Source organism: Eleutherodactylus coqui, chromosome 1 (assembly GCF_035609145.1).
Source record: "Eleutherodactylus coqui strain aEleCoq1 chromosome 1, aEleCoq1.hap1, whole genome shotgun sequence".
Lineage (NCBI taxonomy): Eukaryota > Metazoa > Chordata > Amphibia > Anura > Eleutherodactylidae > Eleutherodactylus > Eleutherodactylus coqui.
Window position 1 is genome coordinate 450,515,393 of NC_089837.1, and position 25,779 is coordinate 450,541,171.

At 45.7% G+C, this 25,779-nt stretch overlaps 1 protein-coding gene across 1 annotated transcript in view; it reads right to left on the minus strand.

Annotated features, from left to right (window-relative positions):
* CDK8 (cyclin dependent kinase 8) overlaps positions 1–25,779 on the minus strand; it is a 65,856-nt gene that overhangs the window by 11,185 nt on the left and 28,892 nt on the right. The window contains exons 5-6 of the mRNA XM_066583420.1: positions 10,154–10,211; positions 8,040–8,171 (exon numbers count right to left, since the gene is read on the minus strand). Of these exons, the coding sequence (XP_066439517.1) occupies positions 8,040–8,171; positions 10,154–10,211 (190 nt within the window). The remainder of the gene's footprint in view (positions 1–8,039; positions 8,172–10,153; positions 10,212–25,779) is intronic.

Consider the following 25,779-nt stretch of genomic DNA (forward strand, 5'->3'; position numbering starts at 1 on the left):
AGACAATAGCAGGAAGGGGTGAATGTCAGCAGCTGAGTGAAGATCACCACACTTAGAACTTTCAGGACCTGAAAAAGATCTACCAATCGGGAGCAAGGGGTGTAACTGGGGCATGACTCCATCCAAGCCCTGTCAAACCCCTAGCTTCCGGGTGGTGACCAGATACAATAATACCCAAATGTCATGTGTGCATATTTTAGACCCAATGACCTGAATAGGTGACTGTTGTCTAAGAAATAAGACCAGAACAGGAGATGCTCTTTTTTTTCTTCTCTTCCTTTGTATAGAGGAAGTCTAATGGGCAAACCCCTTTAAAGAAGACCTGTCAAGTGATAAAAATCAGCAGGGCTGGCTACATTGCTCTACAGTCACGGGCCTACTAACTGGCCCCATATTCACCTTCCTTCACCCAGACAGGTACTTCTTAGATTCAGCTCCTCATGTAGCTCTCAATGGTTGACTTGGAGCGGTTTGAAGTCATCCAATGAGAGCTAGCTGTGCAGACCGCCCACTTGGCACATTGAGATTGTTGTTAGGCAGACCCAAGAAGTGTCTATCTAGCACAGGAGGAGAGTAGTATGGAAAAAAAAACAACAACAAAAACAAAAAACTATACCCCAGGGATAGAATTAGAAGGGCCGCAGCTGTAGAGCCATGCAGCTAGCCTTGCTGATTATATCCCAAGTGGTCCTCTTTAAGCGTCATTTACATCAGAGAAGAGGACTCGCTCAATAGATAAGTTATTTGGGACTTTAAAAAAAAAGGACAACAAATGGAGTAAAACAATAAGCTATCTAGTGCTCACCTGTTAATTCTCCTGATGCCAAAAGTCTCTGCAGCAGTTGCTGTTCATTATCCAAGTGACTGCAGCAGCCTCAGCAGTCATTAGCCAAACACCGTAATTGGCTGCAGCAGTCATGTGACTGATGAACGGCACGTGACTGCTGCAGGAGCTTGCTGGACAAGGATGGCTTTGTTGGAGCAGAGGGACATTTAACTGGAGTGCTGGATAGTTTATAATTTTATTTTCACGCTCCACCCTTCCCAGAGAGCGAAACACATTACATTTTTGTAAGCTTTTTATTTTCGGGTTGTAGTTTTTTTTTTAAAAGTTCAATTTCCCTGCCCTTTAAGCCCCACGACTTAGTACATGGCGTTTCTACGATGTGGCGGGTTCCCTTTACATATGCTTAGCAAAAACAGGTTTTCTACAAGAGGTCATTTTCTGATGACACCTTCCCTTTAAAGTTGAAAATCTTCAAAACAAGCCAAGGAGTAAATGAAGAACACTTACATATTCTATTAAATGCAACCAGCAGGAATGTAAAATTCATGAAATGTGTCTTGTAGGATTTGCACAGTTTGAGATTTCAAAGAACATGATAATTAAGCATCAAGGAGGGAATTCCCTAGAAAAAGCAGCGAACGTTCTGCTGACCTTATTTTTTTTTGCTTGGCATAATCTGCGTAAGGCAGCGAAAACCCCAGCGAACCGTGCAAAATGTTATTAAGAAACCCTAAAAGGAACCTAGATAGTAATCTATAGTATTACAAACACATACAAGAATAGATAAGGAACAAGTTTTAGGTTAACACAAGACATTCCTGCTTCTAGCCAGAGGCCGACACCCAATACTTCTTCCTTGCTACAATTGTAGCCCGTCTAGGCTGTCTGTCAGATATTTTTCTGACTGATGATCATGAGTCCCACAAGCATAGTACAATACTGTGGGCTTAGGAGTCCAGTGGGCGGTCCTATCTGTGATTAACAGCTATTTCTGTAAAATACCACATATCTGACAAGGAGACCGTCAGCAAGTCAAAAATATTTGGAGCCAAAATTTCAAGGTTGCGTCTCCCATCTGTGCAATAATTCTTCCTTACATGTATTCGGTGGGTTAGCAAGAAGTAAGCGACAGGGATAGCAACAAAATTGCATATTTTAAACAATGTAAAAAAAAAAAAATATTTGTTACTATGAACGAATTTTTTTTTTAAATTCAGGAAGTTTTCATTTAAAATTTAGACACCCGACAGTCGTCCCCACGGATAAATCGCTCAGTGAATGGAGACGGACGGAGATCTCTTCCTCCTGACCCTCACAGCAAGCAGGCAGCCTTTCATAGATGGACAGCCTTGGCCGATCTTCATTTGATTTCTAGGCCTACAAACACTTCACAACGAAATCATTGTCGTTCAGCTGCTGGCAGCATTTACACTGACCAATTATCATTCAGATCCCCACGATCCAGTGAGTAACTGTAATCGATCAGTGTAAACAGGGCAAAGGGCTTTAAGTGTTGAAGTTTCCCTACAGCGCCACCACAAGGAAAATGAAGCACGACGCTGCGCCTATTCATCTCTAAGCCAGACATCCCTATAGTTTATTTACATAAAAATCAGAAAATCTATTTAAAAGAACAATTCGGACCAAACATCCTATATCAGTGGTGGCGAACCTATGGCACGTGTGCCAGAGGCGGCACGCAGAGCCCTGGCACGCATCACCACCGGCCGCTCACCACACTAGTGAACGCCTGCAGGGGCCGCGGCTCCCCTGCAAGCATTCACTCATCAGCGCGCTGCTATCTGCGCACACTGCGACGTCAGTGTGCAGCCGGGATCCTCGTCCCCCGACTTCTCCCACTTGGTTCCGCGAGAGCAGGGGGAGGAGGCATCCAGCAGCGCACTGACGTCAGTGTGCACCAGCGATCAGACAAAAGAGGAGCGGCGTTTCCACAAGGAGCAGGGGTAAGTATGTGGGTCTCAGTGGGGGGCATTATTACTACTGGGGGGACCGCTGGGGAAGAAGGGGAGAGCATTATTGCTGGGGAGGAGGGGCATTATTACTGCTGGGGGGAGTGCATTAATTTTGTTGGGGGATTGCTGGGAAAGGGGGAGGGGGCATATTGTTGGGCAGGGGGAGGACCTTTCTTCCCCCTCGCCGACTCTAGGCAAGGGGTGGAGGCGGGACGGGACCGGAGCTAGTGTACTAAGCTTCCGCCCCTTGTTGCCTGCCAGCAATGGGAGGGGGGCGCGACCAGCTCCCGTTTCCCCCCCTCCCATTGCAAACAGCCGGCAAAGCGCTGAGAGGAGGAGGGAAGCAGGTGGGAGTTTAGCAGACACTCCGCTAAGCTCCCTCCCACCTCCCTTCTTCGGCAGTTGTCATAGGCTACCATAGGAGTCTATGGCAGTGGCCGTATGCCGTACGGAAGACATAGTTCCAGAACCATCTTTTCTGGCAGGCGTAAAAGCGCCCAACAGGAATGTGCGCTGTGTGCACCATCTTGTCCGGCTGGGCACTTTTAAGCAGAAAAACGCCCATCTGAACTGGGGCATTGTTTCCAATGCCTCAGATGGGTGGCGTCTATTGGTCGGCCTTGAAAACAGGGCCAATATACACCAATGTGAAAGAGCCCCAAGTGAGTGGAATGCCTGTTGGGATGATGGCCAGCCAGAGGACAGTGGGGGGGAGGGTTTCATTATCATTACTTGGGCTACTATGGGGGACGCTTTTTACTACTGGCCAATATAGGGGGACACAATTACTACACGACCCACCATGAGGGGCACCATTCCTACTGGGGCCACCGATATGGGGGACACCTACTAAGGAGGCCACTATGGGGGTTACTATTATTACTGGGGCCACTACAGGGACCCTATTACTATTGGGGCCACTATGGGACAACTAACTTCTGGGCCAGTGTGTGTGTGTGTGTGTGTGTGTGGACTATTACTACTAAGGCCATTATGGGGGTCACTATGGGAGCACTATGACTGCTGAAGCCATTATGGGGATCACCATTACTGGGCCACTATGGGTGTTACTACAGGGGCTGCTATGGGTGACTCCATTACCACTGGGGCCACTATGCGGGACCCTATGGGGTTCACCATTACTGTCCAGTCTTACTATTAGAAATCGGCCCTTTGAAGGCAACCATAAGGCCCAATGTCCACAGGCGGATTTGATTTGTGGCACCCGAGCGGGAGATATGCATATTAAACTGCTCATAGAGATGCATTAGCATCTGCAAAACAATTTAAAGCATGCGGATGTGATTTTTTTTCCTCGATGTGCGGATTGCACATGCGGGAAGAAAATCGCAGCATGCTCCATTTTTATGGGGGATCACGCGGGGCGGCTTGCATTGAAGTCAATGGAAGCCGTCCGATCCACGTCACAGCGGATCCACGGGGAACCAGGAGATTTAAAAAAAATTAATAAATAAAAAAAAAAATTGCACTATGCATGAGTCCGGCACATCGCCGGCACGTCTGGACGCATCCTCTGTGCTCAAGAAAGAAGATCCGTCTGGCACGGAGGAGACCCGCACTAGATCTAGACAGGTAAGAAAATGTCTTTTCCTGTCCATGTTTGCGGGCATGGCTGGATTCTGCTCTGGGATTCAGCAGTGGAATCTGTGTGTGCCAGTGGACATTGGGCCTAAGGCTGATGTGGCCCTTTGTGAAAAGGAGTTTGACACCTCTGGCCTAGAGCATTTAAAAAAAAAAAAAAAATCATAATAGCTACATTTGTAAAAACTATCATCGGTTATATTCTGATACACGATATAGTAAAAAGCTTTGATATCAGGTTTTACTACTGAGCCTTAAATAAATTCTCCATCTCTAATAACCGGGATAGAGGACATCGCACGACACTGGAAGAAGAGATGTTAGTGAAGTGTGCACGCAGCCTAATAGAAAACCACATTAGTGTGATCTGGAATACAAGAAATTGCTGCCTTGTATCCAATGCCAAGAATCCCCAGTGTTACAGTCCAGATAGCCAATTGATGTATTAATCTATACAATGCTTGACCGCTTTGCACTATTTGACATACATGTACGTGGGCCGTGTGTGCTTTGCATGGAGCAGGCTTGGGAGTCTAGCTCGCTCCATGCAGAATGCTTATTGTAAAACACATCCGACGGCAGCGGCCTGAACTCCGATACCGTCAGTTTAAAGGGGTTGTCCCGCGCCGAAACGGGTTTTTTTTTTTTGTTTTTTTTTCAATAGCCCCCCCGTTCGGCGTGAGACAAACCCGATGCAGGGGTAAAAAAAAAACAAAAACAAAACGGATAGTACTTACCCGAATCCCCGCGCTGCGGCGACTTCTTACTTACCTTGCTAAGATGGCCGCCGGGATCTTCACCCACGGTGGACCGCAGGTCTTCTCCCATGGTGCACCGTGGGCTCTGTGCGATCCATTGCCGATTCCAGCCTCCTGATTGGCTGGAATCGGCAAACGTGACGGGGCGGAGCTACGAGGAGCAGCTCTCCGGCACGAGCGGCCCCATTCAGAAGGGAGAAGACCGGACTGCGCAAGCGCGTCTAATCGGGAGATTAGACGCTGAAATTAGACGGCACCATGGAGACGGGGACGCTAGCAACGGAACAGGTAAGTGAATAACTTCTGTATGGCTCATAATTAATGCACGATGTACATTACAAAGTGCATTAATATGGCCATACAGAAGTGTATACCCCCACTTGCTTTCGCGGGACAACCCCTTTAACCATTTAGATAACTTAGTCAGTGCTCACCACTGCATTAAATTAATGGCTGGACGTTGGGTCCTGATTGCAGGTTGCTGTTCGGTAGCCACTGAAGTATTGCAGTATTGAAATAGTATAGCAAAAAAGTGAGTTCCATTGTATCTGCAGCTCTCAAGTTACAAAAACAATGTAACTCGCTGTACTACAGTTTCCATAATTGCACTAGAACTGAATGCAAAATTTCGAAAACCGAATAGCAGAGCCCAGTCACCCACTCAAGTACCGCCAGACACCGGAGGACCGAGATTTATTTCCATTACAGTCTTGCTGGGAATCCCCTAAATTGTATTGCCGCCACTTAAAGCAATATAAATCTGACAATGCAGCCCTCACACACACACAAAAGAAAAAACAAAACAAACAAACAAACAAAACAAAAAAACACGATCAAAACCATCTTTTGAGCAATAATCGTTGTGTGTAACTGCACTGGAATCGTTCAGTTTTCGTTAAGGAATCGCTGATTGTTCTTGTTCAGCATGCTGAAATACAACGATGAGCCTTATGAGGAATTCACAGCAGGATACAGCTGATACTATTGTTTCAGCTGTATCCTGCTCCCTGATCACAGGCGGAGTATGAAGAATACAGCGCTCCAGCTGTTTTCTGCATACCCCACTCGGAGTGCTCAGCTGTATAACAGCCAGGCACTCCGAACAGAGAACAGCTGGATGCAGAAGACAAGTGGCAGAGCTTGTCTTCTGCATCCCCCACTCGGAGCGCAAAGTGATCGCTCAACATTTGAGCGATCACCTTGCGCGTAAAGGCACCGCACACAACGATTATCGCTGAAAAGTTGCTCAAAATATATCTTTTGAGCGATAATCATTGTGTCTAAACCAGGCTTTAGTGTAGATACCGCAAGATCCTTCTCAGCCAATTAGCACGTCTGACAGCTCATGCACAGAATCGGAGTTGGTACCCTTGCAATCACTACTGGGATTTTTTTTTTGAGGACTCTTAGATAGATGCAATTGCACCCACTAATATAGCTAGCTTCATACTGAAGGGAGGCTGGTGGAAATACACAAAAAAAGTTTGAGATGAATTTGAAAAAAAAAAATTCAAAGTTCTGTTTTCCGCCATATATATGATTTAGGGTGCCTGCACACGAACGGAATTTCCAGCGCGTTATTTTAGGCACATTATCTGCCCCAGACCGCAGCCAATATACTCCTATGAGGATCCGCAGTTGTCCCCAGACGGACGGATTTGTATCGCGTTTTTTCACGCGCGTGAAAAAAATCTGCGACCTGTTCTAATTTGGGTCGGATTCTGCGCGTGAAGCCTCCAATACAAGTGAATGGGTGCGTTTTTTTCACGCAGTACATCCGCAGTGCAGCTGCAGATGGAGTCACTGGTTGCTATGACTACAGGAAGTAGGCATGGTAGGAGGCGTCCCAACACACAGCACTGAGCTTCACAGGCAAATTTGTAGAGGGAGATAGGTAGTATTTCTTGCCAATGCAGGATCTAAGAATGCAAAATCTGTAGTAATGAATTCGGCCGCCTGCAGACGAGCGGGTCGGATCCGGCGGCGAGAATTCTCGCCGCGGGACCCGACCCGAGAGCCTGCAGTGACGAGCGCGTACTCACCCGCGCCTGGCGGCTCCAGCTCTTTCATGTGCCGGCGGCCGGGTAAGTGCGAGCCCCGCACAAAAATAGGACATGCCGTGGTTTGTTTGCCGCACAAGATTTCGCGCGGCCAAACCGCGGCCGTCTGCATAGGAGTGCGTATTGTAATGCCGCGGGATTTCCGCCCGTGTGCAGGCGGCCTTCCTCTTGTGAATTTTTTTGCAGTGACCGAAAAAGTCACGCTGGAGAAGCGCCTGAAAAAAGTTACATGGATCAACCATGCCCACAAAGACATCAATAATTTAACGGTGCTCGCACAAGCAAGAGGGACAAAACGGAGTCTGGGTGTTGGTTTTTAAGCTGTTTTCCAAGGAATGGGCAGTTCTCTAGGGGTTGGGTTTACAATAAGGGGTGGCTGCTGGTTTTTCTGCGCATTTTATTCCGCAACACATCCGCGTATATCCGCGCGTGATTTTTCACGCATCCGCACCTATCCGCAAGCACATTTAGGTACCATACGCGCGTGAAAATCCGCTAGTGGAATCCGGAACGCTCGTGTGCAGGCGGCCAAAGTGCAATAAAAAAAGTTATAAAACTACCGAACTAACTACTAAGGAAGCATTCACATCAGTGTTGTGGTAGCTAAAAAAAACTGAATTTCCTGGCTAAATGGATCCACCTTATGCAGAACGCCGCCAAAAGGATTGCACTAACTAATGGGGGTATATTTGTTTTCCATCATGTTGTCTTGCATTTCCCTGGATGAATTAGCACCCAGTACGATGTGCCATTCTGTCCAGGATTTTAACGGCATTCATAGATGGAGGCTCCCAATGCTTGGTTGTCCTGTATTATGCAAATAATCTTTAGTCCCCATGCATCCATCTTCTCTACTCACCAATAGCTTTGGTATAATGTCTGGCCCCTAGGAGCAGCTCTGGAGCTCGATACCAGAAGGTAACAACTACGGGATCTAAATCAGCTAAAGGCTTTAAAGGTGAATTAAATAATCGGGCGAATCCCATGTCCGCTGCAAGAGACAAAGAAAAAAAAAAATGGACATTAGTTAAAAAGCAGGAAGAACACCGCCCTTCAATGTACCCTACAGGGAGACACTTCTATAATCTTCCTATACCTATCAATCCTAGTTACCATCAACATCACTTGCCAATAAATGGCATCTGGCTGCCTGTTCAAAGGCTTGCAAAAATAGCACCTTTCCTGCCCTTTTTGGATTGGTTTTGCCCATAAAGCTAATGTTTCCAAGAACCGTAATAAGTTAGTAGAGAAGTTTAGTGAAAAGCAGCGTCTCCCATGTAACTTCTTACCTGAAGTCTTGATATACGGAGATTTATGCGTAAGGTATTTGCTGTAAATAAGCTTGGATTTTGCACAGCAATGATCTGTGCATGTGTTTAGCAACTATTGCGGATCTCTGCTATCCTATGCAAACACTGTTTTTGAGATCCTACAGGCAGACCTGCCCTCCCCTATAGAGGACTATGTAAAAATCTAGCCATACATCACCCATACTGTAATGAGAGAAGAGGAGTCGGGCTATGCTGTGCGCGGTTAGACTGCACGCAAATGACAGGAGGTAGAAGTGGCGCTAGAATAGGCTGCAAGTACTAGATTGTGCGAATTAGATTGAGCTCTTCCTGTGGCAAGTGGACCATTGGGGCAAATCCCTGCATGGGCTCAGGAATACTTTCAGAAATCATTGTCTATGAACACCATTCACCATGCAATCCTCAAATGCAAGTGGTGAAGCTGTATCATGCAAAGACACAATCCAGAAATGCCAGCATCTTCTATGGGCCAAAAGTAATTTAAAATGTCCCTTTCAGGAAAGGCCTAGCATATTTCAGCAAGAGAATGCTAAGCCACATATGGCATCCATCACAACAACATGGCTTCACAGAAGAGCCCGGGTGCTGAACTGTCCAGACCTTTCACTGGTAGAAAATATTTGGCACATTACGAAACGAAAAATCCAGCAAAGACGACCCCGGACTGTGGAGCAGCTAGAATCCTACATCAGACAAGAATGGTTGTAAACACCTGGGAAGTGAGACAGACTGTTGTAAAAAGGGGGGATGCTAGCATCTACTCATTTGAACATTTCCCAGAGAAGCTTAGATGGCCTTATAGAAGTCTCCTCACACACTTTCTCCCTAAGGAGAACCGATAAATCTCCTGACCCACATCATAGGCTTCTCACCAGCCAAGCTAGGACCTTACTGCACACTAATGAGGGGCAAACACCCCGAAACAGCAGCCTGTGTATGGTATTCTGGCTTTGCCTTAAAATCCCCCAGTAATAACGCTCATCTAAAAAGTCTGACATTTACTTGCAGGAATTCTGCATTCCACTAGGTAGCACAGCAGAAGTATTGTCTTCTCATCAACACAAGGCTAGATATGGCCCTGTGACAACTTTTGGGAGATGTGTTGCTGCCATTAATTTCTAAATTATTTAATTCTGTTTAAAGAAGAAGGTCGCTTACAACTTTGACCATTACATTCACAATAGAACATAACTCATCACTATATGAGCGATCAAAGTCCTTGCATTTCTCCTTTGACTTTTTATACAGCATCCCACCTTTTTTGGAACAGATGTCAGCAGGTGAGGCTGAAGCTTCACGAAATTAGAGTTTGGTTATAAAAGGTTATGTGGGGTTATTAGTGCAGGTTCACCTTTACGCACAGAGAGATATACAGAACATACAACTGAGGCAACGAGTCATTAGGGACTATGAGAAACTGGATTAAAAACCCAGGCCCTGCCTTTTAGCAATTGTCTATCATGACATTTGTGCATGCTGGTAATCCATTAGCAGAGCGGGTTTGCCATCAGTGTGTAACAGATTTGTAAGCCTGATGACTGGATATGCTGAGGTTTGTAGGAAAAGCCACTTTCTACACAAGTTCTTCTTGGCTGGGCTGTCTGGCTTGGCATACTATTAATAGGATTAAACAAAAACGTGGGTTTTTTTTTTTTGCACAAACCTATTTTTACTCGTCCTCGTTCCGGACCTTCACCCATGACTAAAATGTTGGCAGGTTTCTGTGGAAGAGAAGAAGGTGGTTTTACTATCTGGGTTTTAGACCTACAGACCAAACTGAGAACCAGGATCATAGAATTGATTGCAATAAGACCCCCCCTAATACCCTATGTAGCAGGAACTGAATCTAATGCCTTTACCTTCCAAGCCTGGAAATAAAGAGTACAGAACAGTCATTGACCAACCCCATGGACCATGCCTGACGATATATGAAAGTACAGGGATACAAAGACAATGGTGTATGTTAGGAGCAGACATTTGAAGTGAATCCCTAATGATAAGCCAACACTCTTGATCCTTAACCTCTTAGAACCCCAGGACATATTTGTGTCATTGATGTGCAGAGTTTGCATGGAGCAGGATCCAAGCATACTCCATGCATGACAGGTGTCGGCCGTGTTGGACAGCAGGCACCCGGCCACAACAGCTGTGATCAGCATTCCACACCGATCGTAGCTATTAATCCTTTAAATGTCATTGTCAGTTTTGACAGCAGCATTTAAAATGCCCCGATCAGCATTTGGTGGAGCCACCACTACAAGGAGATCTGTACAGTTGACATGGCAGCCCAGTGTCTTCTAGAGGCCCCAGGGCTTCCTATTACGCAGGGTCTGCAGCTTAAAAGAATGCAGGCAGAAATACCAATACTGATGTATTGCAGTATTAAGATACTAACGACCACCCGTCTGTGAGCGAGTTACATGTGATCAGTCAACAGGCCTCTGAGCGCCGCCGCCGCCCCCCCCCCCCCCCCCTCCTGATCACGTTTGTGAGGGACGGAGCTCAGAGCCCCGGTGACATCACAGGTCCTGAGTTGCAAGTTCAAGTCCCCAAGCAAACAAAAAAAATTTGGTTTCACATGGCCTAGAAACTCGCGCAAGGTTTGTGGGCTGAGAGACGCACGAATATGAACCCCATTCTTTTGAATGGAGTCATATACATGAGCAATACATGTCCTTTCTTTTGATGTTCCTTGAAATGTGTTGGCCATTACCTTCAATGGAACTGTAAAACATGGCATGGCGAGGCAGTTTCCCCAATGAAAATAACGGGAAACACTTGCCGATCCTCTAATGAGCCTGAAAGCCGCGCTGGAGGATCGCTATTTCACAGAAGTGATGGGAAGCATTTTTTGCCCGAAAAAACCCCCTCCCTCGCCCGTGCATAGGTAGCCTAAGGCGGATGACCACAAGTACAAGCTGTATTTATGCATCCTTAACACCTTAGTGACGAAGCCTGTTTGCGCCTTAGTGACAGAGCCAAATTTTGGAAATCTGACATGCGTCGTTCAACGTGGCATAACTCCGTAAAGGCTTTACATATCCCAGTGATTCTGACATTGTTTTTTCGCCACATGTTGTACCTCATTTTGGTTGTAAAAAGAGACCGATATAATTTGTGCATATTTATTAAAAGTACCAATATAGGAAAAATTTTGAAAAAAAATGTCATTTTTTTCACATTTTCAACCGTAATCTCAAATATGTCCAAACATACTGTACAAATTTATGATAAGATATGTATTTCCATCTGTTTACTTTATTCTGAATGCACACTTGAAAAACTTGTGTTTTTTTTAACCATTTAGAGGACGTACAAATTTAACATTACTTTTCAGCATTTTGAGGAGCACCAAGCCAAGTTTGCAAAGGCTCATAAGTGTCAAAATAATAGATACCCCCACAAATGACCTTATTTTAAAAACTACACCCTTTAATGTATTCACTGAGGGGTGTCATGAGTATTTTGACCCCATCCTTTTTTTTTTCAGGAATTAGTTCAATTTAGGGGAGAAAAAATAAAATTTCATATTTTTGCAAATATGTCATTTTAAAGACATTTTTTTCCTATCGAGCCCATGAAAATGAGGATTTACACCCCAAAATGGATACCCCCGTTTCTCCCGTGTTCAGAAACATACCCATTGTGGCCCTAATCTTATGTCTGGATGCACAACGGGAGCCAAAATGAAAGGAGTAGTCAGTGTCTTTCAGAACATAAATTTTGCTTGAAGGCGTTTTATGCCCCATAGCACTTTTGCAGAGCTCTTGAGCGGCCAAAACCAAAGAGAACCCCCACAAATGACGCCATTTTGAAAACTAGACTCCTTAACGAATTTATCTAGGGGTGTACTAACCATTTTGACCCCACAGTTTTTGAATGAATTCAAGCAAAGGGGAAAAAAAAAAAAATTGTGATTTTCGTTTTTTTGTCAATTCTGTCATTTTAAAAACAGCCTTTTTTGCACTGCACACGCATATGCGAATGAAGCCGTTCACCCCAAAATGGATACCCGTTTCTCCCGTGTTCAGAGACATACCCATTGTGGCCCTAATCTCATGTCTGGATGCACAACGGGGCCCAAAACGAAAGGAGTAGTCGGTGGCTTTCAGAACATAGATTTTCCTTGAAGGCGTTTTAGGCCCCGTAGCACATTTGTAGAGCTCTTGAGCGGCCAAAATCAAAGAGAACCCCCACAAGTGACCCCATTTTGAAAACTAGACCCCTTAACGAATTTATCTAGGGGTGTACTGACCATTTTGACCCCACAGTTTTTGAATGAATTGAAGCAAAGCAAAAGTAAAAAAAATGTGATTTTCGTTTTTTTGGCAATTCTGTCGTTTTAAAAACTGTTTTTTTGGTACAGCACACATATGAATGAAGACTTGCACCCCAAAGTGGATACCCCTGTTTCTCCCGTGTTCAGAGACATACCCATTGTGGCCCTAATCTTTTTTCTGGATGCACAACGGGGCCCAAAATGAAAGGAGTAGTCGGTGGCTTTCAGAACAGAAATATAGCATGAAGGTGATTTAGACCCCATTGCCCACTTGTAGAGCCCTTGAGCGGCCAAAACGACAGAGAACCCCACAAATGATCCCATTTTGAAAACTAGACCCTTTAATGAATTTATCTAGGGGTGTACTGTGTATTTTTACCCTACAATTTTTGAATAAATCTAAGCAAAGCAGTAGGAAAAAAAATTACAATTTTCATTTTTTGGCAGTTGTATCAATTTAAAAACTGTTTTTTTTGTACAGCACACATAGGAATGAAGACTTTCACCCCAAAATGGATACCCCTGTTTGTCCCGTGTTCAGAACCATACCCCTTGTGGCCCTAATCTACTTAAAGGACGCATGGCTAGGCCTATAATGGAAGGAGCACCCGTTGGATTTTAGGGTACAACGGAATAAATTCCAGGCCCCATTGCCCACTTATAGAGCCATTGAGCGTCCAAAACGATAAAGAACCCCCACAAATGACCCCATTTTAAAAACTAGACCCCTTAACGAATTCATCTAGGGGTGTACTGCGTATTTTGACACCACAGTATTTGAATAAATTTAAGCAAAGCAGAAGGAAAAAATTACGATTTTCATTTTTTTGGCAATTTTGTCAATTTAAAAACTTTTTTTTTTGTACAGCACACATATGAATGAAGACGTTCACCCCAAAATGGATACCACAGTTTATCCCGTGTTCAAAAACATACCCATTGTGGCCCTAATCTACTTACAGGAAACATGGCAAGGCCTGTAATGGAGGAAACACCCGTTGGATTGCAGGGCACAACTGAATAAATCCCAGGCCCCATTGCTCATTTGTACGGAATAAAAATTGACTCCCTAAAAATCCCCCCCCCCCCCCTCCGCGCCCTTTTCGGCGTTCCCCAAATCTTAGATAAGAGTAATAATGTGAACTGTGAAGTATTTCCAAAGACGGGTAATTATGGAGGCTGGTTGGGATGGGTACATGGGGCAATAAAACCGTGTATCCCCCCTCCTCTCATGCTTTTTGGGGGTCATTTTTTGACCTCAGTGGCGGGTATGGGGTGCGCTCTGTGAGTCTCCGTAAGCTTGATGAGGTGCGGCGGTCTCACACAGAAGGCGCTCAACAAGCTTCTCCTGGAACTGCAGGAAGGCGAATGTTCCCGGGGCTTCTTGTAAATTACGTATTACAGGTAGCGGTCTGAATAACGCCGGGCTCACGCAGCCGTAGGTGGAATCCGCTTGCGGAGGCCTGCAGAGGATCCCAGCTGTGAGCCCGGCTGTGACCCTGCGTACGGCCGCGTAATGTACTGCGCATAACTGCCTACTCACACAGGCGGTCATTCGCAGTACACTTTTTGTTGTTGTTTGTATTTCCTGCACCGTCGCCTAGCAATGACGCGGGTACCCGCAGCCCGTATACAAGGTAGTTGCATATGGGCAGCAGGTATATCCACGACCACGGAGCACAATGGGCTCTATGTTGCGGATATCCGCGGTAAAATAGAACCTGCTGCGTTCTCTTTTCTGCGAGTGGATTACATAATTCCAACCCACTAATGTGAGCGGAATTGTGTAATCCAATGCGATTGATCTGCGTATTACCGCGGATCAGATGCATGCGGAATCCGTAATTCCTATCCGGTCATGTGAGACCGGCCTAAGGTAGATCGCTACCATTTTTTCACGTGTCCGAGGACCGCTCAATGAGGCCACCCGCTACCGCTCCAGGCTCTCGGTGACCAACGGTCGCCGAGAGCAAGGAGATTTTAAGTTTCCTGGGCTCCCCGACTCCTGCGCATGTGTCCGGTGTTTTGCCGGCGGTCGCATGCGCAGAATACGGGAAAGTTCACGGAAGATTGCGTCGGGGTGCAAATACGGAGGCCTCCGGTAAAAAGTTTCATCTCCTCTCACCGATCGCATCAGTGAGGGGAGATGAACCTTCCCCTTTTTTTAACTTTTATGTGATCGCCATTATTCTTTGGATAACGGCGAACACGTGACCAGGAACCGCTCACCGCGGCCCCCCGTGAAATCTCCAGGCTCTCGGCTAAGTTTTGTAGCCAGGAGCAGGGAGATTTTAAATTACCACGGCTTTTGCGCATGCGCCTGCCATATTGGCGACGGGCGCGTGCGCAGAAGCTGGGGCGTGGTCCGCCATTTCATCCTCCCTCACGGATATGATCTGTAGGGGGGACATGAAACCTAAGCTTTTTTTAACTTTTTAAAAAAAAATTTTTATTTTTTACCCCTTTTTTTTATTTTTATTTTTTTACTTTTTGCACTTTTTTTTTACTTTACATGATCACTGTCATCCATTGGATGACAGTGATCATGTCCCCAGTGACATCCCTCTGCTCTTGGCTACACATGGCAGTCAGGAGCAGAGCAATTTTGAATTTCCCGGGGCTCGAGCCCCTCTGTGCACGCGCCCGATGTCAATCATCGGGCGCGCAGGCGCAGACGGGGATTTCGGGTCCCGGGACATCGCAGAGGACCGGGGGTGAGTATTTTCACCTCCCCTCATGGATCCGATCCATGAGGGGGAGGTGAAACTTTACTTTTCTTTTTCAACTTTTTCGCGATCATCGCTATCCAATGGATAGCGGTAACCGCGGGCCCCGGTAACACCTCCTGGTTCCCGGCTACCTTCGGGAGCCAAGAGATTTTAAATTTGCCGGGGACACCCGGGCTTCTGCGCGTGACGTCATCGTCTGGTGCGCATGCGCAGAAGGCCGCCGGCGGGTCCGGGAGGACCAGATCTCCGGGGGACACCGCCGACAAGCTGTGTGAGTATTTTCAGCTGCCGTGATGGATCCGATCCATCATAGCAGCTGAATTACTACTTTTTTACACTGTTATTAACTTTTTTGCGATCGGCGCTATCCATTGCATAGCGCCGATCGCAATACCGGGAGGGACTGCCCGCATCCTGGGATGACAGCTCCATGCTGTCGGCTACCTGCGGGCACCGACAGCATGGAGCTGTCACGTCCTCAGGCCAGTGGGCATCAATCCAAAGAGGATGCATAAAACTACGTCCTCTAGGATTAAAGCCCACTTACTGAGGACGTAGTTTCCCGATGGGGCGGTCGTTAAGGGGTTAATATAAGGATACATGCCCTACCATGCCGCAGGTCTCCTGACCCAAACACCGAGCATCATGGGAATCTACAATGCTCAAGAGTTCTGGTTCTGATCAGAAGACCCAAAGTGAGACTGGGACACTCATCTGCATTACGGACACTTAAATGTGGCTGGAATAAGCCCGTGTGCCACTGGCCTAAGGCCACTGTGCTGGAGGCTTGGTTTGGAGCCTCCAATACAGGGCTAAGTGGGAGTGGATGGACCTTATTATAGTCAACAGGGTGTAGTGTCCTTCCATCACAGGACAGTTTCCACACTACGATCTTCTAGGACAGAGTAGGAAAGCACGATATGCAACAGTGGGCTTCCCTAATAGACGGTAAAGCCCACGTGGTGCACTGCATGTAACCATGTGGCACGCTATACGCAGTGCTGGATTAAACACTGTGTAGGCCCCTAGGTAGTCGAAATCCCAATGCGTGCCACTTCCCTCTCACAAACTAATAGGTTTTTAAATCTTACCATCCAATAACTTTTAATAAACTAATGTTAAATACACAAGACTATTGTTATTAACAAAAAATATAGAATCTGAGTCAAGCTGCTTGAGAATTCTCCCCGCTGTCATCTCCCTGCTTGGCTTTGAATTCCCCGCCGTCGGCGCTGTGTAAGTAAGCACTAATTAGATTGAGCGCCGGCCAATCACAACCGGCGCTCGATCATTCACAGCCATTCAGTGAATGACATCACTGAATGGCTGTGATTGGCTGGCGCTCGATTCAATCACAGCGCTTACTTACACAGCGCTGAGGGCGGGGAATTCAAAGCAGAGCAGGGAGATGACAGCAGGGAGAATTCTCAAACAGCTTGCCGCACCACCAGGGAGACCATCGCACCAGGCACACAGACGCCGGCTGGGAGGTGAGTATTTCATTTTGTTTTTTTTAACTAGCGTTTTTCAAACAAAATATGTTTAAATCTCATCCACATGTGCAAAATATATATATGTAATGCACTTAATTGATTTGCATTGGGGTATTCAGACCTGCGTATTTACACTCAGAAAAAGCCTATTATGAGCAGAAATAGCCCATTGAAGTCAGTGGACTGTGTAAATATACATGATATATGCGAGGAAAATCAGCGTATCCGCTTAAAGTTTTTTTGTGCGGGTCAAAAAACACGGTTAATACATGCAAATACAAAGCAATCAGGACCAGATACAAAAGGAAACGTGTAGTGTTTCGGTCCGTGAAAACGCTGCATATTCACAGACTGCGCCCGTGTGAATGAGCCCTTAATCGCAGCATACTTCTGACTATTAGAATAGCTGGTCTACGGAACCACCGAATAAAAGGGGATTTATAAACAACTGCCCCAGAATAAACTACAAAGACCCGCCGGTGACTAGGCCAGTATTACCATCCATTTATAGAAGGGCTTCTTGCTGCAACAGGAGCGAAGCCCGCTGAATATAGGAGCTTAAGAAAACGGCCAAAAGTGCCATGTGCAGAAAAATAAATAGCCGTTCGCCAGTTAAACAAAAGCATGACCTGAAGTGAACCGCAGGTGCAACTCAACCCCAGACAATCATATCCCACCGCAAGCCAAACTATTCCTGCAGGCCATAAGCTGCTCATCTGGTCAATTCTCAATACCAGTCTACCAGCGGCAAAGCATATGGTCCAAACAGGAACACTTATGGATCTGTGCGGCCAATAGTGGAGGTACCTTTTAAGCCTTCTGGCGCGACTTAAGGGCAGCTACTTATAGGGAGCACTATATACGTGCTCCTAGTAGGCCAAAGTACCATATATACTAGAGTGTATGAAATATAGACATATGCCCTACTTGCTTGACTGTGTGCCACGTTTGTCAAACCTTGACATCCTCCTCTGACCCATTTTCGTTGTTTACGTCCACAGGATCCCCTTCTGCTGAATGGTGTGATGGAGGAAAATCATTCTCAGTCTAGTACCCACACCGTTGCACACAAAAGCCCCACAAAGTTGGCAGTTTTTGAAATTCATGGCCCCACTCCTCTAGTACCGATGACCGGGCCTCGTTGGAAGTTATTTAGAGGACTCGATTTTTCCATTCTAATGTGGAGTCACACTGAAAACAGATTCGTGGAAAACTTGCAGATTTGGTTTCATGCTGTAATGTGTGTGGAAGGAGGTCACCTGTTTTAATTTCCATACAGGGAAGCTCCAACTGTGAAAAGGCCCAATGCCTCTACTGAAGTGGCCATTCACTGTAGAGAAGGATGCTGATGCTGATGCGGAAGGTGAAGCTGCATGTACCTACATTAGGTGTACATTACATAATTAGATTAGCCAGTGTACACAGCCTGTACATGGTGATATACAATGAGATATACTGATGGCACCATTACTCTGTTAACAGTAATATATTCACTTCAACTATCAAAAATGCTCTTAAATATGTTATGGCGCCCACTGCTGTTCTTTTGAGTCCCTCTCAGATCCACCATCTCTGTCCTGTGCCCGTGAGATGCCACTTCCAGTGCACAGATTTATATTGACCACTCTACAATAGCAGGAACCAGTCCATTGCCCGTGTGCAAGACAATGTAGCCGATGGGACTCTGCTGAGTCGGTATGACCACCTGACTCTAAGGAGGACTCAAAAGAACACCAGGGGGTGCTATAACAAGTATGTAACCCAATACCTAGACCAAAAGGAGCATTGTTTTAATTTTATTTTTAGAAATCCAATTCAAAAACTGTTATGCTTTGCTTAAGCCAACAATTTTAATATGTAATCATGGACGGGCCCTTTAAAAGTTGCAGCTTGGTCATTTGTGCCATCTATAATATTCCATGTCTTCACCTTCTCTATACTTTGCATGGGGAAGCTGCACAATAAGATGAACAGCCATGAAAAATAGCAAAAACTGGATATCCCAGACTTCAAGCAGCCACTGCCAATACTGGCCAAAGAAGGGGTTGTGGGGGACTTAGGTGATGTCTGAACACAAGAGCAACGACTTATTTGCTGTGTACTCGGCCCTACTAGACTATGTTATGATATACAGTCATTCAGCGGTATGAAGGCTTCTCATTTCTGACATTTTACACTGCTAAAGTTTTTGAAAGTCTATAAATAGTTCCGCTATTCTTCACACAACTTTATTTTCCCAAGGAATACAATAGCTTCACAACTACAAGTGTATATATATTCTTTCAGAGTCAATTTGTATGTCAGGCTCCGAGAGTTCCAGAAATACATCAGAAGCGGTTCCCATTGTCAGAACCGCGTTCGAGGAGAATATACTTGAACTTATGAAAATGGAATCAAAGAGAAAGCATCACAGGGCGATAGCAGACGAATGGAGCTAAAGTAAAGCGGATTTATTCCTGCGTGAACCGACATCCAACAGCCGGAATGATATGAAGAGATAGAAGAACTCTTCACGTTTTTACTGCACCTTCCAGATGTTTGATGTGGGTGCTGCTGGCGACGCTACGTGACCTAAAACAATGCATCCCCGCTGCAGTGGGATCCATAACTGGGGACTGGACTACCAAGTTGACATCTGCCTGCATCAAACATCTGTAAGATGCATTAAAAACGTGGGAGTTCTTCTACCTTTTCACGTCTTTTTGGCTGCTGGATGTTAATTCACGTAGGAATAAGTTAGCCTTCCTTTTGGAGTCCCCCTGTATTTGCAGACAGGATAATGAATGCTTGGGGCCCCAGCAATCCCCAAATCTCATCTCATTCAGGGCTCACACAAGCCTTTGTCAGATGATCTGGTGTTAAGTAGATGGAGAGCACTTGTAGGTTTATGGAAATGTCTTCCATTCAGTGTAAGAGGGACATTCGAGTGGCCACATCCGCGGGGATCTTAGCTGAAGGACCTCCTAGGAGAAAAAGGCTTCTAAACACATCAGACCTGATTTATGCATTTTGTTTTTGGGTAAATAGAGGAAAATATTGAACTAGCATCTACTATTTATAATAGAAAGTGATCCGTGCCGAGCCAACAAACTGCAAGCTACAAAATAATCCAAACCAGCCACTTAATGTGTTCATTATGTAGCCTATACAGATGCCAAATGAGTAACAGGCCGCTCTCATGTCCTCCACGACACGACGGCTGGCTCTTCTCAAAGTCCCACCATGATCTAATGTCCTTGGAATGTTCCCCACATTCCCATCCCACCAAATTGCCTAAACAGACTAATTTTGTATGGACCCCTCCGCAATATCAGAAGTGTGAATTACTGTGCATCTACACACAGCTAAAACGCTCTAAAAGAGGGGAATACTCTATCCTCCGGAGGGCAACCCAAACCCCACAGCTCAAAAAGGGACCATGACATAGGTTGGGGGGGGGAGGGGGAGGCTTTTTTCCCCCAAGCAGCACCCCTACTCCGGTTTCTGGGGTGTATTTAGTAACGAAGTTCAATGAATGGGAATGAGCTGCAATACCAGACAAGCCCATCAGCACAATGGCGGTTACTGAAACATTTTTTTGCAGCTCACACACAACTTTTCAGAGATCCACGCTTGTGTGAATGCAGCCTTACACTACGTTTTCTTAACCCTTTCCAATCCACTGTCAGACGTCTGAAGACATTATGATTTAAGGCTGTACAGCTCCGATGTTGGAAGACGTCCGTTGAGGTTCTTTACTGTATATTGCCAGCCTCTCTGCTGTTGGAGCCTATCTAGTGTGTCACCTCATGCAGTACTGGCTTTAGCCAGCAGATAGCGCTGTTGTATAATGGCAGAAAAAGAGTAAGCCCCCTAGGAAAACCAGGATACAAATGGGATTGGAAAGGGTTAAATGTAGGTGTGGCTGCTGACAAGCAAATCTGTGGTACTACAAATCCCAAGACATCTGCATTAATAAAATACTTCAATTCCCCATGTAACAACTCATTTTTCTAACAACTCTGGACAAACTGACAAGTGGGTATTACCATTATCCTTGGCAAAGGGGTGTGTCTACACTGTCAAAACAAATTAGACGATGTCAGACTGCATAGTCAGACGCCCCCAACTGGTTATGCTGACTGCAAGTCAGCGATAACGAGAAGCGAGCGTTTTTTTCCCTTGCAGTTACACGGGACGATTATCGCTCAATTTTGTTCGTTTGAACCAATTCTGACCCATGATTGTTCCGTGTAAATGGCTCTTTAGAAAAGATGCTCCAGGATTGTTATTTTATGGAGAATGCAAGTATTTACCAAGACAGACTCGTAGAGAGATGATCACTCACCTTTTAGCAAAATGGCTGCAGTACTAGTCATATACAGGACAAAAAAAGCACTGATACAAATCAGAGGAAATACGGGTGAAAAATTAAAGAAAAAACATAATATCTCATCTCAATCTAGCCCACCAATGCACAAACATAAGCTCTGGCTCAGTCTCACAAGAGATCACAACGGAGCAGTAAGGCAAGTCTTCACCACCGTTATGGGGAACAGAGAACCGCCACTTTGTGGAAACTTACCAGCGGCTACAGACACCCTCCAGAAAGAGACAGACTGAAGATCTGCACTTACAGAGATTTCTGTAACCACATGTAAACAGCAAATAAATAAAATGCATGTACAATGCGAGTAAAGGTTAACCGAGCATCAAGCTGGGTGGTCCCCATTCAGTGAACAGAGGGGGCTTCCACTTAACAAGGACAGGGGCTGATTAAGGCAACAGGAGTGCGCCATTTCTCCTGATGTTACTGCTGTGCGGCGAGGCACACGGAGGACGAGGCTTGTTTGCTATAATCTAGTGACAGTGGGGAGCTATTGATTATGGCTTGTAAACTGGGACACATCGAAGAGACATGGCACGGCGTGATTTGTTGCTACACCTTCCATAATGACAATGCAGTAGCTGTAAATAAGGCTGATTGGATCTAATTCCGAATATGAAGCTGCAAACAAATTGCCACACAGGCATGGATGGATTAATCAGCGCAGAAAAAAAAAAAAATTAAGCGTTCTTCTGAATAAAGACGTTAGATTGCAGATCTGCAGGAGAAAAAAAAAATTATATATATAAATTTTTTTTTTTCTCTTTTCCCAGTGGGTTGTAGAAATTTAAATATAATATAAATAAATGACCCTCTGATCCTGGAGAGACAAAGATGGCTGCACAACTTCTGACTACCTGATGCACACTGTCCATAGTAAATATTGGTAGTCTGAGACACTGCAAGCTGCTCCGATTGGTCAGCACTGCTTATGTGTCCAGCTGCCATGGGAGCCGATTGGTACACCTTGCGAATGGCATTGTGGGGATGCTGGTAAAGGGCAGGAGGAGTTACATGTTGCAGTTGCTATTGATTGTGGCATGTAAGGGGTTAAACTGACAGGATCTGGGGGTTTCTACGTTCCGGTGGTTAAAGCAGGAGCCTGGCTGTCAGTAGTCAGCCAAGTCACAGTCTTCCAAAGATGTATGTGCAAGTTTAAAGCCCATTAGTGAGGTCAGTAAAAAGGCGTATTGGTCATCACAGCGCTATATGGGGCAGTCTTCAGTTATTCAGAGGCGTGCTCCAGACTAACTGCTTGTCTACGGATCGGAGTAACTGCAGTTTGTGTTCACAGCAAGTTATCCATTATAGTATAAGAAGCTCCAAAGCATCAATCTCAGCGTAAATAAGTGCAAACCTGCATAACCAGTCGTTAAGAAGAAAAAGCTAATACCACAGCCTGAGACAGGAATTACATGGTCCGACTAGTGTATTGCTCCCCTCCTGTCCCTGCTGTAAACACACAGCCAATCCTATCACATTTTCTGCATCTGGTTACTATGCAAATATTGCTTAACAACCAAAAGCTTTTCAAGGGTGCTGCTATGCAGTGTCCCCCTAGGAACCAGTCTTCTCATATTGTCATTAGTACAAAATTGATTTGCCACTTGAACGGGTGGGTATTTCGATCAAGGTTATCAAAATACTAATGACCACTTGTCTGAGTTACATGCCCCGCCCCTGGTCACATGACGGTGACATCAAAGGTCCCAAAACATAACATATGCAGAGCCTGACAGCAGCCATGTGCTTACCGGACCATTGATGTCACAGTCATGTGATGAGTTACTGATGCTGAGCTCCGCCCCTTATCACATGACAGTGATGTCCAACACAGGTCCTTCACTTTTATTAAGAACCTGCAGAGCCAGATAGCAGCTGCGTAGCAGAGTCACTCATAATTCGGTTAAAAGCCGTCTTTTGAGCGATAATCATTGGTAACTGCACACACATCGTGCAGTTTTCGTTAAGCAGTCGCTCATCGTTGTCTTTCAGCGTGCTGAAAGACGACGATGAGCCTCATCAGGGATTTACAGCAGGATACAGCTGATACTATTGTTTCAGCTGTATCCCGTCCCTGATAACAGGCTGGGTATGAAGAACAGAGCAGTCCAGCTCTGTTCTCCATACCTGGCACGGAGCGCTCAGCTGTATAACAGCCAGGCGCTCCGTGCAGAAAACATCTGTATGCAGAAGACAAGCTGAGACACCCCGCTTGTCTTCTACATCCTATGCTCACAGCCCAAGTTGATCGCTCATCTTGAGCAATCATCTTGCACTGTAAATGACAACGATTATCGCTCAAAAGACATCTTGAGCTATAATCGTTGTGTGTAAATGGGCCTTAACTTGGGGTTGTTCACATCAGTTTTCACTTCCATCAGATGAGCTGCAAAATAGAAAAAATGGTTCACTTTTAAAGGAGATGTCCCGCGCCGAAACGGGGTTTTTTTTTTTTTAAACCCCCCCCCCGTTCGGCGCGAGACAACCCCGATGCAGGGGTTAAAAAAACCACCCGCACAGCGCTTACCTGAATCCCGGCGGTCCGGCGTCTTCATACTCACCTGCTGAAGATGGCCGCCGGGATCCTCTGCCTTCGTGGACCGCAGCTCTTCTGTGCGGTCCACTGCCGATTCCAGCCTCCTGATTGGCTGGAATCGGCACGTGACGGGGCGGAGCTACACGGAGCCGCTCTCTGGCACGAGCGGCTCCATAGAAGACTGCTGAAGACCCGGACTGCGCAAGCGCGGCTAATTTGGCCATCGGAGGCCAAAAATTAGTCGGCTCCATGGGAACGAGGACGCTAGCAACGGAGCAGGTAAGTAAAAAACTTTTTATAACTTCTGTATGGCTCATAATTAATGCACAATGTATATTACAAAGTGCATTATTATGGCCATACAGAAGTGTATAGACCCACTTGCTGCCTCGGGACAACCCCTTTAAGTCATTGATTTCAATGGGATTTTCAGAGCTTCAGTTTGACGGCGTTCACTTCAGTTTCGTTTGATTTCCTATTCTGCGCAGTCTGGGCCATTACGTCTGCTCAAAAAACTAAAATCAAAACAGACCTTTTTTTACATTATAGTCAGCGGCTGACTGAACAGAGGTTTCTGTCCGCTTCGGTTTTTGATGTCCGTGTAACGAATCTGTTTTTAAATGAACACGTGCAGAAGGTAGGATAGACGAGAACACAAACGAATGGAGGCAAAGAGGAAAAAAACAGCTTCTATCAGTTTTACAAGTTTGCCCTCTGTTTGAAGGGCATGCTCACACGTAGTGGAATTCGCTGCGGTTCTACACCAAAACCCACACTGTTTGGCACAGATTTTTACGTGGATCCGCAACAGATTTCACCCGTTCATTTGAAAGGGTGAAGGTTACTGCAGCTCTGTGTCAAATTGAGCAACAGAATTGGCACCAATGGGTTCTGATGCATTTGTTCATGGATTTTCTGATGCAGAAGATCGGCACAATTCCACCATGTGTGATGTACCAGAATGCCATTTTGCTGTCCATTCAATTTATAAACTAAGGGATACGTTCAAAACTGAAATCAAAATGCAGATGTGAACAAGCCCTCATTTAATGGTCACTTACTAGACTTGAGCTCTACCCCACCCCCTGGGATCATTAACAATAAGATCAGAGCTACCCCATCTCTTCCGCTGCAGTTCCTGCACGCCTACCAGCATTTACAATAAGCTACCATGCGACTACTCTAGCTGATCAGTAGCCGCAGCGGTCATGTGCCGTACTCCTGGCATCATGGCTCCCAGCATCTGAGAGGTTATTCCAGGAGCATGGCACATGACTGCCGAGGTCACCAATTGGCTGCAGTCGTCACATGGTAATACTTCATAAACAAGGACTTGGAGCAGCGCAGGATCCGCAGCACTGGATCGCCGGCACAAAGAACAGATAAGCAGCCCTTGTTTTACGACCCTCACAGCAATTTATAAAAGTCTACAAAAGTTAAAGAGCCACTTTAACACGGCCGTGCAGCTTAGATAGCCCCGTGTCCCACCTGCCCACCAATACATGTGCTCACTTAGCTCAAGCGTCATCTTTCCCCTCCTCCAGCTCCCCTGATATCTGCAGTGGTGGGGTGCCCTATACATGTACGCGTTAGTCGGCACACAGATTTGGCTACCGTTTAATGTGAATGGGCACCGTTGGATTAGCAGATCAACAGGCTTGGCAATGCTGGCACACAACTCTGGAATCTTTTTCAAGTGCATTTTTCCCTACTTGACCATCCAAAAATAAATATTACTCACCAGCTCTTAATGCGAAACCGTTTTATCACCCAATTGTTTCAGGAGTTTTCCACAAGTACTTGAATTAACAAACACTTAAAGGGAATCTGTCAGCATGTTTTTGCAGCCCTCACCGAGAGCACCATAAGGTGGTGCCTGTCAC